At 40.2% G+C, this 13,211-nt stretch overlaps 1 protein-coding gene across 1 annotated transcript in view; it reads right to left on the bottom strand.

Annotated features, from left to right (window-relative positions):
- Positions 1-6,925: 6,925 nt before the first annotated feature.
- LOC129830586 (mucin-2-like) overlaps positions 6,926-13,211 on the bottom strand; it is a 33,778-nt gene continuing 27,492 nt past the window's right edge. Inside the window, exons 53-58 of the mRNA XM_055893150.1 lie at positions 8,307-8,455; positions 7,984-8,114; positions 7,830-7,891; positions 7,576-7,676; positions 7,221-7,399; positions 6,926-7,092 (exon numbers count right to left, since the gene is read on the bottom strand). Coding sequence (XP_055749125.1) covers positions 6,997-7,092; positions 7,221-7,399; positions 7,576-7,676; positions 7,830-7,891; positions 7,984-8,114; positions 8,307-8,455 — 718 coding nt within the window. The 3' untranslated portion in view covers positions 6,926-6,996. The remainder of the gene's footprint in view (positions 7,093-7,220; positions 7,400-7,575; positions 7,677-7,829; positions 7,892-7,983; positions 8,115-8,306; positions 8,456-13,211) is intronic.

The raw sequence follows: 13,211 nt of genomic DNA, 5'->3' as shown, positions 1-13,211 counted from the left end.
ATAGCACCTGTCAATTGGACAGTGCAGTTATATTCACAAGAATTTAAGCTATGAACAAAGAGTTAATCAGGGCAATTTTTCCATAAATAGACAGATATTTACCTGTCCATGGTTGCAGGATCTAGTTTTCTATTGAAATTCATTGTGGAGAGCTCATTTATATATTTTGTGATATGAATACCAAGAATGTCTACTTCACCGTCAGCTCATTTTATAGGTAAACTGCAGGGTAATGACAAGTTGTATTTTTTAAAGATCCAATATGTAATATTGTACACTTATCATAATTTGGTTTAAGTCCAGAGAGTCTAGAAAGTCATCTAGATCTTCAGTAAGATATTGCAGGGATCTAGCTTGCGGACTTATTTAAAACTTGAGTCATCGGCATACATGGACACCTTTGTTTTTAAGCCTTGGATTTCTTATCCTCTAATTTTATTGGATCTGATTTTAATAGCTAGCATTTCGATGGCCATAATGAATAGATATGGTGACAGCGGACAACCTCGTTTAACTCCTCTTGACAATTCAAAACTCTCTGAGAAGTAGCCGCTTTTTACTATTTTACACCTGGGGTAGCTATATATTAGTTTTACCCATTTTATAAGAGAACCCCCGAAATGGAAAAAAATCCAGGCATTTATAAATAAAATCCAGTCTTACTTTATCAAAGGCCTTTTCAAAATTTGCTATAAATACCAGGCCTGGCTTCTTAGATGTTTGATGATGTTCTATTATTTCTAGTAGTTGTCATATATTATCTCCAGTGTATCTTCCATGTAAAAAAACTCCTGTATGATCAGGATGAACAATACCTGGTAAAACCTTTTTAATTCTAAGTGCTTTGCATTTCGCTAGTATTTTAGCATCCCAACATTGAAGTGTAAGGGGCGTCCAGTTTTTTAGATAGACTGGATCTTTATATTTGCCATCTTGGTCTTGTTTTAATAATAGTGAAATCAGACCTTCCTGCTGAGTACCTGACAGACTACCATTTCTATAGGAATAGTTAAATCAATCTAACAATGGACCTATTAGCATATCAAAAAAGGCTTGATACAGTGCCTTGCAAAAGTATTCATCCCCCTATTCCTATTTTGTTGCATTACAACCTGTAATTTAAATGTATTTTTATTTGGATGTCATATAATGGACATACACAAAATAGTCCAAATTGATGAAGTGAAATGAAAAAAAGTGTTTGTTTCAAAAAATTCTATAAAATAAAAATGGAAAAGTGGTGGGTGCATACTGTATCTATTCACCCCTTTGCTATGAATCTCCTAAATAAGACCTGGTGCAAACAATTACCTTTAGAAGTCACATAATTAGTTAAATAAAGTCCCCATGTGTGCAATCTAAGTGTCATATGATCTGTCAAATGATCTCAGTATATGTACACCTGTTCTGAAAGACCCCAGAGTCTGCAACCACCAAGCAAGGGGCACCACCAAGCAAGTGGCACCACCAAGCAAGCAGCACCATGAAGAACAAGGAGCTCTCCAAACAGGTCAGGGACAAAGTTGTGGAGAAGTACAGATCAGATCAGGGTTGGGTCATTAAAGAATATGGCACAACAACAAACCTGCCAAGAGAGGGCCGCCCACCAAAACTCACGGACCAGGCAAGGAGGGCATGAATCAGAGAGGCAACAAAAAGACCAAGGATAACCCTGAACGAGCTGCAAAGCTCCCTGAGATTGGAGTATCTGTCCATAGGACCACTTTAAGCCATACACTCCACAGAGCTGGGCTCTACCAAAGAGTGGCCAGAAAAAAGCCATTTCTTAAAGAAAAAAACAAACACGTTTGGTGTTTGCCAAAGGGCATGTGGGAGACTCCCGAAACATATGGAAAAGGTAGTCTGGTCAGATGAGACTAAAATTTAGCTTTTTGGCCATCAAGGAAAACGCTATGTCTGGTGCAATCCCAACACCTCTTATCACTCCGAGAACACCATCCCCACAGTGAAGAATGGTGGAGGCAGCATTATGCTGTGGAGATGTTTTTCATCGACAGAGACTGGGAAACTGGCGAGAATTTAAGGAATGATGGATGGCGCAAAATACAGGGAAATTCTTGACGGAAACCTGTTTCAGTCGTCCAGAGATTTGAGACTGGGATGGAGGTTCTCCTTCCAGCAGAACAATTACCCTAAGCATACTGCTAAAGTAACACATTTAAATGTCTTGGAATGGCAAAATCAAAGCCCAGACCTCAATCCAATTGAGAATCTGTGGTATGACTTAATGATTGCTGTATACCAGCAGAACCCATCCAACTTGAAGGAGCTGGAGCAGTATTGCCTTGAAGAATGGGTAAAAATCCCAGTGGCTAGATGTGCCAAGCTTATAGAGACATACCCCAAGAGACTTACAGCTGTAATTGCTGTAAAAGATGGCTCTACAAAGTATTGACTTGGGGGGATGAATAGTTATGCACGCTCAAGTTTTCTGTTTTTTTGTCTTATTTCTTGTTTGTTTCACGATAAAAAATATTTTGCATCTTCAAAGTGGTAGGCATGTTGTGTAAATCAAATGATACAAACCCCCCAAAAATGTATTTTAATTCCAGGCAACAAAATAGGCAACAAAATAGGAAAAATGCCAAGGGGGGTGAATACTTTCGCAAGCCACTGTATACCTCTACCGGTATGCCATCAAGCCCTGGAGTTTTTCCAGCCTGAAAGGATTTAATAGCCTCAAAAAGTTATTCCTCTGTAATTTGGCCTTCGCACTGATCTTTCTATTCATTTGTTAATTTTCCATTTTTTTTTTTACTATTTTACTATTTGGAAAGAATTCCTTACCATAATCTTAATTGAGTGGGAGAGGATGAGACAGAAAAGAGAACATCTGCTTAAAATATTTATCTTCCTCTTTTATAATATATTTCAGAGAATCATAGATGACTCCGTCTTCAGTAACGAGTTTCTGCAAATTCTTTTTGTTAGCGTTCCTGTGTAGGAGATATAGGAAGACATTTGTGCATTTGTCTCCATATTCCACCCAGTTTGCTTTATTTTTGTAATAGATTACATTAGATCGTTCTTGAATAAGTACCTCAAGTTCTTTTGGTTTTTCCTCTAACTTATTTTGTATCTCTGTAGTATCATTTGCATTGCTATCTACCTGTACTATTAGTTCATCTATTTCCCTTGTTAGTCTTGTCTCTTTTGCCAGAAACGGCTTTTTTATTAGAGATAAATTTTGATTTGAATGACCTCTGACAGTGCATTTGAAGGTATCCCAAACAATAAGGGGATTTGATTAACCTATATTCTACTGCAAAAATTCAGTTATAAATTATTTTGTCTTAGTTAAAAATAAGTTGTCCTTCAGTAAACTTTGATTACATTTCCAATATTCCCGTCCACATGGACATTTTATAAGAGTTATGTGAAGGCCAATTAGAAGATGATCCCATCGCATTCTATCTCCTATTAACTTTTTAAACCTTTGATGCAAGAGAGAAAGAGACAAGAAAGTAGTCAAGATGACTAGCTTGATTATGTCTCCTCCATGTATATCTCACTAGGTCGGGGTTTTTTAGACTCCAAATTTCCATTATTTCTAATGTGTCCATAACATTTGTGATTTCCTTAAGAGTGATGATAGTTTGTTGAGTGATTTCCTTTATGGTTCATTGACTCTTCCCACCATGATGATTTGATCATTTGTTTGCCTCTAAGTTCAATAAATTGGTATAAATATTTTCAAAGAAGTATGGATCATCCTGATTTGGACCATAGAGATTAATGAGCCAGGGCCTCACGGGTGGCGCTGTAGTCTAAGGCTGTGCCACCAGGAGGTCCATGGGGCGAGGCACAATTGGCCCAGCGTTGTCCGGGTTAGGGAGGGTTTGGCCGGCAGGGATATCCTTGTCTCATCGCGCACTAGCGACTCCTGTGGCGGGCCGGGCACAGTGCACGCTGACCAGGTTGCCAGGTGTACGGTGTTTCCTCCAACACATTGGTGTGGCTGGCTTCCGGGTTGGATGTGTGTTGTGTCAAGAAGCAGTGCGGCTAGGTTGGGTTGTGTTTCGAGGTCGCATGGCTCTTGACCTTCGCCTCTCCCGAGTCCGTACGGGAGTTACAGCGATGAGACAAGACTGCAACTACTACCAATTGGGGGGGGGGGGGGGGGGGGGGGGGGGGGGGGGTGAGTATAATGAGACAAATGTCTTTTTTGTCCCCTTTCATATTTAAAAAAAATCCACCTTCCTTGCGAATCATTCCTGACTAGTTGCTGACTATTTCTGACTATTTTGTTAATTAATATCATCATTTTATTTTTTTTATTTTTTTAAAATATATTTTCCCCCCTTTTCTCCCCAATTTTCGTGGTATCCAATCGCTAGTAATTACTATCTTGTCTCATCGCTACAACTCCCGTACGGGCTCGGGAGAGACGAAGGTCGAAAGCCATGCGTCCTCCGAAGCACAACCCAACCAAGCCGCACTGCTTCTTTAACACAGCGCACCTCCAACCCGGAAGCCAGCCGCACCAATGTGTCGGAGGAAACACCGTGCACCTGGCCCCCTTGGTTAGCGCGCACTGCGCCCGGCCCGCCACAGGAGTCGCTGGAGCGCGATGAGACAAGGATATCCCTACCGGCCAAACCCTCCCTAACCCGGACGACGCTAGCCAAATTGTGCGTCGCCCCACGGACCTCCCGGTCGCGGCCGGCTGCGACAGAGCCTGGGCGCGAACCCAGAGACTCTGGTGGCGCAGTTAGCACTGCGATGCAGTGCCCTAGACCACTGCGCCACCCGGGAGGCCTTTCTTCACAACTTTTAAGTTCCTTTGTCCATGACAGAAAATAATTTCACCACCCCATTCCCTTTTACACGGAACTTCATCTAAGGATGTAGAGTGAGTTTCCTGGAAGCAGTATATGTTATATTCCTTTTCTTTAAGCCACGTAAAGACTGATCTTCGTTTTTTTAATAATCTGCAAAACCGTTACAGTTATAACTGGCAATACTTATTTCACCCCTTACTATAACTAGATACTATTCTCAGTATAAATTGACCATAATAAGTGCTTGTAAAGTTGCTTCCATTAGATCTTTCAAATGTTTTTGAAATTAGAATTTAGAATTCAAGAAATAGGTTCTAGCAATATTTGTTTTATTCCCTTGCATGTTTGCCTGTGAGCCAATGCCACAGATGTTAGAAAATTGCGACAAGATATTATTTGTGTAGTAAATCTGAGTAGGTTAATGTGTATGATATTGGATGTGATTTAGTGAGTGTGTATGATGTCTGTTTAAGAGTAAGACTATAATGTGTGATGTCCAAATAAATAATAACCCCACCAATTTGCATGGTTGAGTGTCTATGTGTGTAACATGTAGTGCGTATAGCCTTAATATTGAGGATGATAATTGTAATCCATATCGTATCACCATCATAGTTGCATCATAATTACCTTTAACATCATTGAAAAACACATCCCAGCATTTCCATAGCAATTGACGTTTCACATGATCATGAAAGAGGCTTTGCATTAATATAGAGACGGCTTCACTACAGTACAAATGTATCCTGTACAATATGCTATTGTTCCCAATGTTGCTATTCTGATATCTTCCCCTTGCTAGTTGTAAACATGTAGACAAAGACATAGAAAAGATAGACAAACAAGAAACATGTTAAATTATAGAACAGTTCTCGACATTAGAGAGAGAGAGGGAGAGAAGAGAGTGAGATGACTGCATGAATCAGGCCTTCATTGTTGAATTGCTGCAAAGAAACAACTACTAAATGATACCAATAATAAGAAGAGACTTGGAGGAGGTGTGATGGTGTGAGGGTGCTTTGCTGGTGACACTGTCTGTGATTGATTTAGAATTCAAGGCACACTTAACCAGCATGGCACCCACAGCATTCTGCAGCGATACGCCATCCCATCTGGTTTGCGCTTAGTGTGACTATCATTTGTTTTTCAACTGGACAATGACCCAACATTCCTCCAGGCTGTGTAAGGGCTATTTGGAGTGCTAAATCAGAGGATCTAGCCTCCACAATCACCTGACCTCAACCCAATAGAGATGGTTAGGATGAGTTGGACCGCAGAGTGAAGGAAAGGCAGCCAACAAGTGCTCAATATATGTGGGAACTACTTCAAGACTGTTGGAAAACCATTCCAGGTGAAGCTGGTTGAGAGAATGCCAAGAGTGTGCAAAGCTGTCATCAAGGCAAAGGGTGGCTACTTTGAAGAATCTAAATTCTAAAATATATTTTTATTTGTTGAACACTTTTTTGGTTACTACATGATTCCATATGTGTTATTTCATAGTTTTGATATCTTCACTATTATTCTACAATGTAGAAAATAGTAAAAAGAAAGAAAAAAACACTTGAATGAATAGGTGTGTCCAAACTTTTGACTGGTACTGTAGATATTAAATTGTGTTAGATATTTCTGAGCGTACGATGCCAGGTCGGACAATCTTGACTTCCTTTGATGTTTAGATGTGCTGTCTGTAATCACCCTCATGAGTCAAACCAATTCATAAAATATTTTCTTAATACTGATTTGCAAAGTCTTTATTACATTTGTCAAACTGTGTGATGAAGAAACAAGTACTGTATTGCAGTTGAAAATAAGTTAGTTAATAGTTAGTCAAGAGAGGAAATAACACAACTCAAATAAATATTTTAATCTACCATATTATACATTCAATAAATAACTGATAACCGTTTTAGTCAGTGGACAGCACACCCTGAAACCACATAATTTACCTAGCTAACAAATACATAAACATACATGCTGTTCAGCTCCGCTGTAACTTTGATTAGCAATCAGATGTATAACATAAAAAATTGTCCAATGCGCAAAAAAGTGTGGATAATTAAGCCCATTACGAAGTTTCTTTTCGTGATAAAAAAATAGATGCAAGTACCCAATGAAGCCTCCTAATTAGCAGATAAAGATAAATAATTGGCTCTTCTTGTGATGACAGTTGCCTACTGATGTTAGTGTTGTCACCTCAGAAGAGTCCGTTTCTGGTGGTGTACTGTACATTGTAAGATCTGCGTCTGTGCCAGCGTCTCCTTACAGCTGCACAGCAGCCACATAGCATACACTGCAAAAGAAAGATGGGGTGGCATGATTCACATGCAAAATATCATTGCAGAAATTAAACAGCTTATTGGATGAAACACTTTGTAAACTATTTTCACAGTACACATGTGAATACAAGCCTATACGTACACAAAGCAGGATCCACAGGGGTACCAGAATGATAGCGATGCCACAAGGAATGATAATGGCCAAAGCCCAGCCAGGAAAACCTCCAACACTTGTGGTATTGAAAGGAGTGGTCAGCAAAAGGGTAGGAAGTGGTGTGGTGCTGGTAGTTGTTGTTGGGGCAACAGTGGTGGTCATGAGACCTAGAAAATAAATTCAAATACATTTTAGAGGGATTCTAAACGTGTAATATGTCATATAACATAGATATATAAGTGTTTTCGAGATTGAGTATTATACACGTTACATGGTGTTTGAAAACTCACTGTCATAAAAAAAACATAGAAATGACAACCGTATGGTAACAAAAGCAGCATACCTGAGACTTTTAAGACTTCCTGTAGAAAACTACTAGGGTGGTTGACATCGTCCTCGTTGTATACATACAGCACATTTGCCCTGATTTCAGTGCCATCAACACTGTGGACGTGAAAATGGGTTTTGTGTGAGAGTTAAACATGTTCCCTTCATCCTGTTTAGCTGTACAAGCAGCAGCTAAATGAAATATGCAGAAATTCTAAAGAGTGCAGTTGAGAAAGATGGGTTGGTTCAAGGATAAGACGTTGTACTTACATGAAGTCGGCGTTGGGAAATTGAAACTGTTTGCCTTCTGGTTCACTGAGTAGGTTATGGAGCTAAAAGGGGACAAAACATCATGTTGTCAATTACTATCATGACCTGAACATGACCATGGATGTATCTTATGTGTAGAAGTACAGTATCTTACTAGACTGTTAATTGAATCCTGTATCTTGATGTAGGTCTCGTTGGTGAATGTGAGTCTATTACTTAGAGACTCCAGGGTTACATTGGTTATTTTGAAACCAAGGTTGATGGCAAATGAAGTATCTGTAAGTTCTGTGAGCAGATAAAAACATGGTCACTATAGGAACAGATCAAATGAACTGCTACAATTTAGGAGTTTCAACAACATAAAAAAACATTCAAGAAGAATTTAGATAGCAGGAGCAGTTGAATGTTTACTTATTAAGAAATTATTTTATAGAGTGGAAATAAATGTCTTCATGAAGCCTAATTTGTTGAACTCACTGATATAAGTTGCATTCTGGAAGGTGGTTTGAGTGGTCCTGAATTGACGAGACAGTTGCTTCTTGACGGCACCAAGGACATCATCCTCAGTGGGGACTGGTGTTTTGAGCTTGAATATCAGTTTAACAAAAACAACCACTGTGCCGAATCTAAGAGAAAATAATAATACATGGAAAATTACATTTCCTAAAGAAAATGTGTGTACTTGCTAGCTTGTCTTAAAGTATTTATGGTTGTGAAAAAATTATAGTAGTGGCAGTCACTGCAGAAGTAATGGTAGTGACTGGTTATAATTGGAAAAAGTAGGTAGATGGAAAGATTGATTGATGGATAAGAATAGGATAGGATAGGATAGCCTGAGCATATGAAAGTTGGTTCGGTCTCTCTAGCTTGAACAGTTTAAGAGTTAATATTATTTCTGGTGGGTTATTGTATGCTAATGTATGCTCATTTTAAATTGTTATAGTTTATAAAGTTCTGAAAATGTTAAAGCTTTTTAAAATGTTAGTAGCTGCAATGGTTAAGGAGCAGCAGCATTTTAAATGTTTACTACAGTGTTCTCATGGTTGGCATTGAATCCATTAAGTGTTTTGCCAATTTATGCAAATTGAATTGTTACAGTCTATAAAAGTTTTAGAGAATTTGAAGCATTTGACAAGCAATCTAAGATGGGTCAATCTGAACACATAAACGTTGGTTTGGTGTTGATATCTTAAACGGTTTAGGAGGAGTAGCGTGGCCAAATTTTCTCCATCTAAGTCTTCGTCCCATTTATTGCCATTGAAATGCATTGGGAGCTGATTTGAAAAATTATTTGATTTGACTAAAAAGGATCCCCATTAGTCGATGTCGATGGCGACAGCGAGTCTTAATGATTTCCGACATATAGAAAGAAAGACATTACAGACAAAATACTTTACAATTTATATACATTTAAAGACATTAACATGGACGAGGGTCACGTGATGCCGCGGAGCTGAGCAGACGTTGACAAACCGGGCTCTTCAAAGTTATTCTATTATTACCTAAATAACAACGTTGAAACAATATTCTAACATCGGCTGATAAATTGTCAAGTACTTACCTTCCCAAATAGCCATGGACCGCCGAAAGAGAGGCAAGAAGGACGACCAAAACGTCGTTGACTCCCAAGATAACGATAACGCTAGCAAGATTAGCATTAGCCCTCATAACTCAAACGACAGTTCCAGACTGTTGCTCTCGGCCTCTTGCGAGCCTGCCGACATGCTGGCTACTCTCCTCCGGGAAATTCAGGATGGTAACAAAGGTCTTTCTATGAAAATCGATAAGAGAACGGCCGAACTCCATTCTTCCATTGACGACCTGAAATCCTCCATGAATGATCTCCTTTTGAGAACGACTGAGGCAGAGTTGCGCATTAGCACAGTTGAAGACACCATCGCTCGACATGACCAGGTCTTGATACAACTGCAAAAGGACAATGCCTACCTCAAAAACAAGGTAGATCAGATGGAGAACCAGAGCAGACGTAGTAATATCCGTGTCGTGGGATTGAAAGAGGACAGCGAGGGCCGTGACCCGGTCCGTTTCTTCACTCAATGGATCCCGGATGTCCTAGGCACAATCAACTTCACCAAGCCACTGGAAATCGAACGCGCCCACAGAACATCAGCGCCGAAACCCCGGCCAGATGAGCCCCCACGGGCCGTCCTGGTCAGGTTTCTCCGTTTCCAAGACAGAGAGAAGGTACTGCAACTCGCAAGAGCCAAAGGGGACATAACCATTGATGGCAAGAGGGTCAGCCTTTTCCCGGATATGAGCGCGGATCTCGCAAGACGTCGCAAGCAGTTCAGACCTGCCGCCAAGGCACTGAAGGAGAAGAACATCATCGGCTACCTCATCCACCCTGCGCGGATGAAAGTTCAGTACAACGGTCGAAGCCATCTCTTCAACACGCCGGGAGAAGTGTACACTTTTCTCAAAGAACTGAGCAACGTCTGAGCCAGAACGGTCTCTTTGGGGGATAAGATGCAGTTTGTTTGTTTTCTCTTTTCCGGACTGAACCGCTGATATCCTCCTGGTCGCTATAATTGGTTTGTACATTTTCAACTAACCGTATCTTTCCGGGGTGAGTTCTATTACATTTACAGGAGAGTATATTTTGGTTTAGTACATATCACTGGGCGAAGCAAATAAGTGGGTTTTGGCCCACTGCTTTCCCCCTCATTTATGTTAATCTTTCGAAAAGAGACTCAAGCAGCCCTTACCGTGGGCAGTAAATATTCAGCCATAAATGTCTATTCACAACGTTTGTTTTCAATTTAGAGAGCTCGCAGGTTTTAGTTTACGCCAAGGTTTAGCTAGTAAGAGCAAGATGGAAAGCGAGCAGCAATGTTTCTCTACAAGTGTATTCATGTTTGATTGTTGGGATTGTGGTTTTAGCCTAACAATCGGGGTGGGTGGGATTCTTTATTTTTTTCCCCTTTTTTCTATGTTTATTGTTTCCTTCCTAAAGAGACACATAGGTCACTTCTGTGTTCAAACCAATGTTGAAACATTTCCTAACTATCTACATATGATAGATTTCCATTCAGTTACATATTTGAAACCCTACTATGCTTAATCCACTAAAATATGTCACATTCAATGTAAAAGGTCTTAACAGCCCGATTAAAAGGAAGAGAGTCTATACATACCTTAAGAAATTAAAGGCTGACATCGTGTTTTTACAAGAAACACATCTTACAGCCAGTGAACACAAGAAATTGAAGAGGGAATGGGTAGGACAAGTTTTTGCGTCCTCTTTTAACTCCAAAGCAAGAGGAACTGCAATTTTGATAAGTAGACACATCCCCTTCTGCGTTAGCAACACCATCTCTGATCCCTCTGGCAGGTTTGTTTTGGTGCAGGGGCATATGTTTTCAGAGTCTTGGACCCTATTGAATATTTATGCTCCTAACTTCGATGACCATATGTTTATTCAGAATGTCTTTCTTCAGGTCGCTCAAGCAACACCAGGATGGTTACTGGTTGGAGGAGATTTTAATTTTTGTTTAGATACAGTTCTTGATAGGTCCTCTGATAAACCCTCACTTCTTACCAAAGCAAGCAAGCTTACCATGTCATTCATGAAAGATCTCAATTTACTAGACATCTGGAGACAGTTGCACCCACAGGATAGGGACTACTCTTTTTACTCACACCCACACAAGACACACACACGCATAGATAACTTTTTACTGTCGACACAACTGTTTCATAGAGTGTTAGATGTCGAGTATCTCCCCAGATTGCTTAGTGACCATTCTCCCCTGGTATTATCAATCTCCATTCCTACCAAGGTAAATGGAGCATATAGATGGAGACTAAATTCTACACTCCTAAAGCAACCTGAATTTTGTGCATTCATCAAAGAGCAGATCAATATTTTCACATTGACAAACAAACCCTCTGCTCCTGACAGTTTCATTCTTTGGGACACATTGAAGGCCTATCTGAGGGGACAGATCATTTCCTATACTAAAGGGCTGAAGAGAAAACACTGTGCGGAAATGAGTGCCCTTGAATCTGAAATCTCAGAGCTAGAGAAAACCTACCAAAGAGGCCCAACTAAAGATCTATACAGGCTTTTGGTAAATAAAAAACTGAAATATAATATTCTGAACACATATCAAGCTGAGAGGGCCATCACTAAATCAAAACAGCGTTATTACGAGCTTGGAGAGAAAGCACACAAAGTATTGGCATGGCAACTGAAAGCAGAGGAAAGTAAGAGGACAATTAATGCTATAGAAACTCTCACTAATGAGATATCTTTCGACCCTACTGAAATTAATAATACTTTTAAGAAATACTATGAAGACCTCTACACTTCCCAATCAAGCGATGATCTATCAGAGATCGACTCCTTTCTCTCCTCTCTCAACCTCCCATGCCTGTCAGGGGAAGACAGCGAGCGCCTGAGTGAACACTTCTCAGTTCCTGAATTGTTGGAGGCCATTAAATCCTTACCTTCTAATAAATCTCCTGGGGAGGATGGCTTCCCTCCAGAGTTCTATAAAGAATTTAGGGAGCTGTTGGTCCCCTACCTTATGGAGGTACTTAAAAAAGCCAGGGAAGACAACTGCTTTCCAGAGTCTTTCTCTCAAGCAGTGATTACTGTAATCCACAAGAAAGGGAAAAATCCACTGAAGTGCGCCTCATATAGACCAATCTCTCTCCTTAACACAGATTGTAAACTGGTCACCAGGATGCTATCTAAGAGACTGGAGTTATGTCTTCCCCTGTTGGTCAACCCAGACCAGACTGGCTTCATAATTAATAGATTGTCCTCCAACAATCTCAGAAGGTTCTTTGATATAATTCACCTTGCTAACAAAAACAAAATACCTAGTGTCGCAGTCTCCCTCGACGCTGAAAAGGCCTTTGATAGGGTTGAATGGCCATACCTCTTTCGCGTCTTGGAAAAGTTTGGTTTAGGTACCGGGTTTGTAAATTTGATAAAATCACTCTACAAATCTCCTAAAGCTAGGATTGCTACCAACGGGATTACTTCCTCCTCTTTCCCTCTCTATAGGGGGAACAGACAAGGTTGCCCAATTAGCCCCCACCTCTTTGCCCTCGCCATCGAACCGTTGGCTGAGGCTATTAGAACGTGCCCTGACATACATGGCTTTGAGGTGGGCCCCCATACCCATAAATTATCACTCTTTGCGGACGACCTTATCTTATTTCTAACAAACCCAGAACACTCCCTCTCTCACTTGCAGATCCTACTACAGTGTTATAGTTCTTTCTCTGGATATAAGGTAAATTTAGATAAAAGCGAAATCTTACCGTTGTCTGTCTCTGACCATCATACCATCAAGCACAAGTTTCCTTTTAGATGGTCGCCTATGGGCTTCACATATTTGGGCATAATGG

This window comes from Salvelinus fontinalis, chromosome 32 (genome assembly GCF_029448725.1).
Source record: "Salvelinus fontinalis isolate EN_2023a chromosome 32, ASM2944872v1, whole genome shotgun sequence".
NCBI classification, from domain to species: Eukaryota; Metazoa; Chordata; class Actinopteri; order Salmoniformes; family Salmonidae; genus Salvelinus; species Salvelinus fontinalis.
The sequence above is the reverse complement of the archived record's forward strand: the minus strand, read 5'-3'. Positions and strand labels throughout refer to the sequence as shown.